This window comes from Vipera berus, assembly GCF_964194415.1.
Source record: "Vipera berus genome assembly, chromosome: Z".
Classification (NCBI taxonomy): Eukaryota; Metazoa; Chordata; class Lepidosauria; order Squamata; family Viperidae; genus Vipera; species Vipera berus.
In genome coordinates, this window is record NC_138205.1 from 7638769 (window position 1) to 7641288 (window position 2520).

The following is a 2520-nucleotide window of genomic DNA, read 5'->3' on the forward strand; positions in this document are numbered from 1 at the left end:
AATCTAACTTCTCAACTCAGTTGCCCATCCTATCTTTAAAAAAAATATATTAATCATTTTTAAAAGAAAAAGAAGAGCAAACAATTAAAAGAAGAAAACAAAAATGATAAATATATAAACAAAACATTTATTGTGGTTGTATGGTTAATGCTCAGTATATCACTAATGAAAAATTAATAATGAAAAACAACATTCATCAAATAATTTCAATAAGGTAAGAAAGGATTTCAAGCTCTGATTTTAGTACCCCAAGCTTATCTTTTTTTCAGAAATCAGGTGTCCAACAATCAATTTCCTCAAAGCCCTCTTTACTTCCTTATTCCTCAGTGTGTATATGAATGGGTTCAACATAGGAGTGATGATGGCGTAGAACACCGCCAACATCCCATACACGGCATAGCTTGAAGCTGGGTGCATGTAGATAAAAATGGTGGGGCTATAATATAGTAGCACTACAGTGAGATGAGCACTACAGGTTGAAAAGGCCCGATGTCTTCCTTCCATCGTCTGGATGTTCAAAATAGCAGAAGCTATGTAGGTGTAGGAAATACATATCAGTAGAAAGCAACCGGAACCCACCAGAGCAATGTTTATCCTTATCACGGCATGATTCACAGTTATATCAGCACAAGCCAGCTTTAGCACAGGTGGTATGTCACAAAAGAAATAGTTAACCCTATTAGGACCGCAATAAGGCAGACGGAAAGTTAGAGTGGTATGTATTGCTGCATGAAATGAACCCGTAAGCCATGTGCCAGTTACAAGTCCCAAGGAAATTCTTCTGTTCATCAGCGTGGTATAGTTCAGTGGACAGCAGATAGCAAGGTAACGGTCATAAGCCATGACAGTATAAAGGAAACATTCAGTGCTGGCCAGAAAGTGGAAGGCGTAGAGTTGAAGGACGCAACCTCCAAAGGAGATGGCTCTGTAGCTAGGAGCTATGAAACTGACCAGGATTTGGGGCACAGTGACCGAGGAGAGGAAGGTGTCCAGAAGGGAGAGATTGCAGAGAAAAAAGTACATGGGGAGACCATGAAGATGGGGTTCCGCCACAATGGTGACTAGGATGAGGAGGTTCCCTAGCACTGTCAATAAGTAGATGACCATGAAGATGATGAAGAAAAGAAAGGGAAATTGGGCGGTGTTCGGTATACCCCCAAGGATGAAGACACTCACTTTGGTTTGATTATCTGGATCCATCTGCTAGCAGTCTGAAGGGCATCAAAATCTGGGAAGCAGGAACTGTGAAATCAGGCAAATAATTGGAACAGATGATCAAGCTACGAATTTATTTGATAGCTAGACAGCTAGATAGATAGCCAGCAAGCTAGCGAGATAGAGAGATAGAGGATACAGAAGATAGAGGATAGAGGATAGACATAGAGATGATAGAGACAGAGACAGAGACAGAGATAGAGATAGATGATATAGAGATAGATGACAGAGATGATAGAGATAGAGATAGAGATGATAGAGATAGAGACAGATGATATATATAGAGAGATGATAGAGATAGAGATGATAAATAGAGATAGATAGAGATGATAGAGAGACAGATGATAGAGAAATAGAGACAGATGATAAAGATAGAGATAGATAGAGACAGATGACACACAGAGAGAGATAATATATAGAGAGAGAGATGATAGAGATAGAGATGATAGATAGATAGATAGATAGATAGATAGATAGATAGATAGATAGATAGATAGATAGATAGATAGATACAGATGACAGAGAGAGATAGATAGAGACAGATGATAGAAATAGAGACAGATGATAGAGATAGAGATAATAGATAGAGATAGAGATAGAGACAGATGATAGAGAGACAGATAATAGAGAGAGATAGAGACAGATGATAGAGATAGAGATGATAGAGATAGAGATGATAGAGATAGAGAGAGATGATAGAGAGAGACAGATGATACAGATAGAGATGATAGATAGAGATAGAGATAGACAGATGACAGAGAGAGAGACAGAGACAGATAGAGACAGATGATAGAGATAGAGATAGAAACGGATGATAGAGATAGAGACAGATGATAGAGATAGAGATAGAGAGAGAGATGATAGAGAGAGAGAAATGATATAGAGATAGATTATAATGCAACCTCTGATATATTCATTTCAAAGTGCACACATATTGCAAAACCAATCCTGAATGATTAAAATGCAACATAAAACTTCAATAAATGAAAAAAGCAGAACAAATTCACATTTCTCTCTTTTCCTTTTTGGACAGGGGTCCAAGAAAGACATAGAATAATCCAGCCAAAGTTCAGGTCAGTTATTTGCTTAGACCCTACAGACAGAATCTTACCAGACTAAACGCTTACTACTCTCACCCTAATGGATATACCCTGGGAGATTCTAGGGAGAGATTATCTCAAATCTCTTTCTCTTCATCTCTGGACTGTGCTGTCTGTTATCTCATCTTTCTCCTTGGAATGTGCTCCCTCCTTCCTGATGCTTCACAGTAGTCCATCACACTAATGATGGAATAGTGTATCATCA

General features: G+C 38.3%; 1 protein-coding gene across 1 annotated transcript; it reads right to left on the reverse strand.

Moving 5' to 3' along the window:
* Positions 1–240: 240 nt before the first annotated feature.
* Positions 241–1200, reverse strand: LOC308678579 (olfactory receptor 10G7-like; the record flags this gene model as incomplete). Its single annotated transcript, XM_081345805.1, has 1 exon — positions 241–1200. One exon carries the CDS (start codon positions 1198–1200, stop codon positions 241–243), a length of 960 nt encoding a protein of 319 aa, XP_081201931.1.
* Between the last annotated feature and the right edge of the window lie 1320 nt (positions 1201–2520).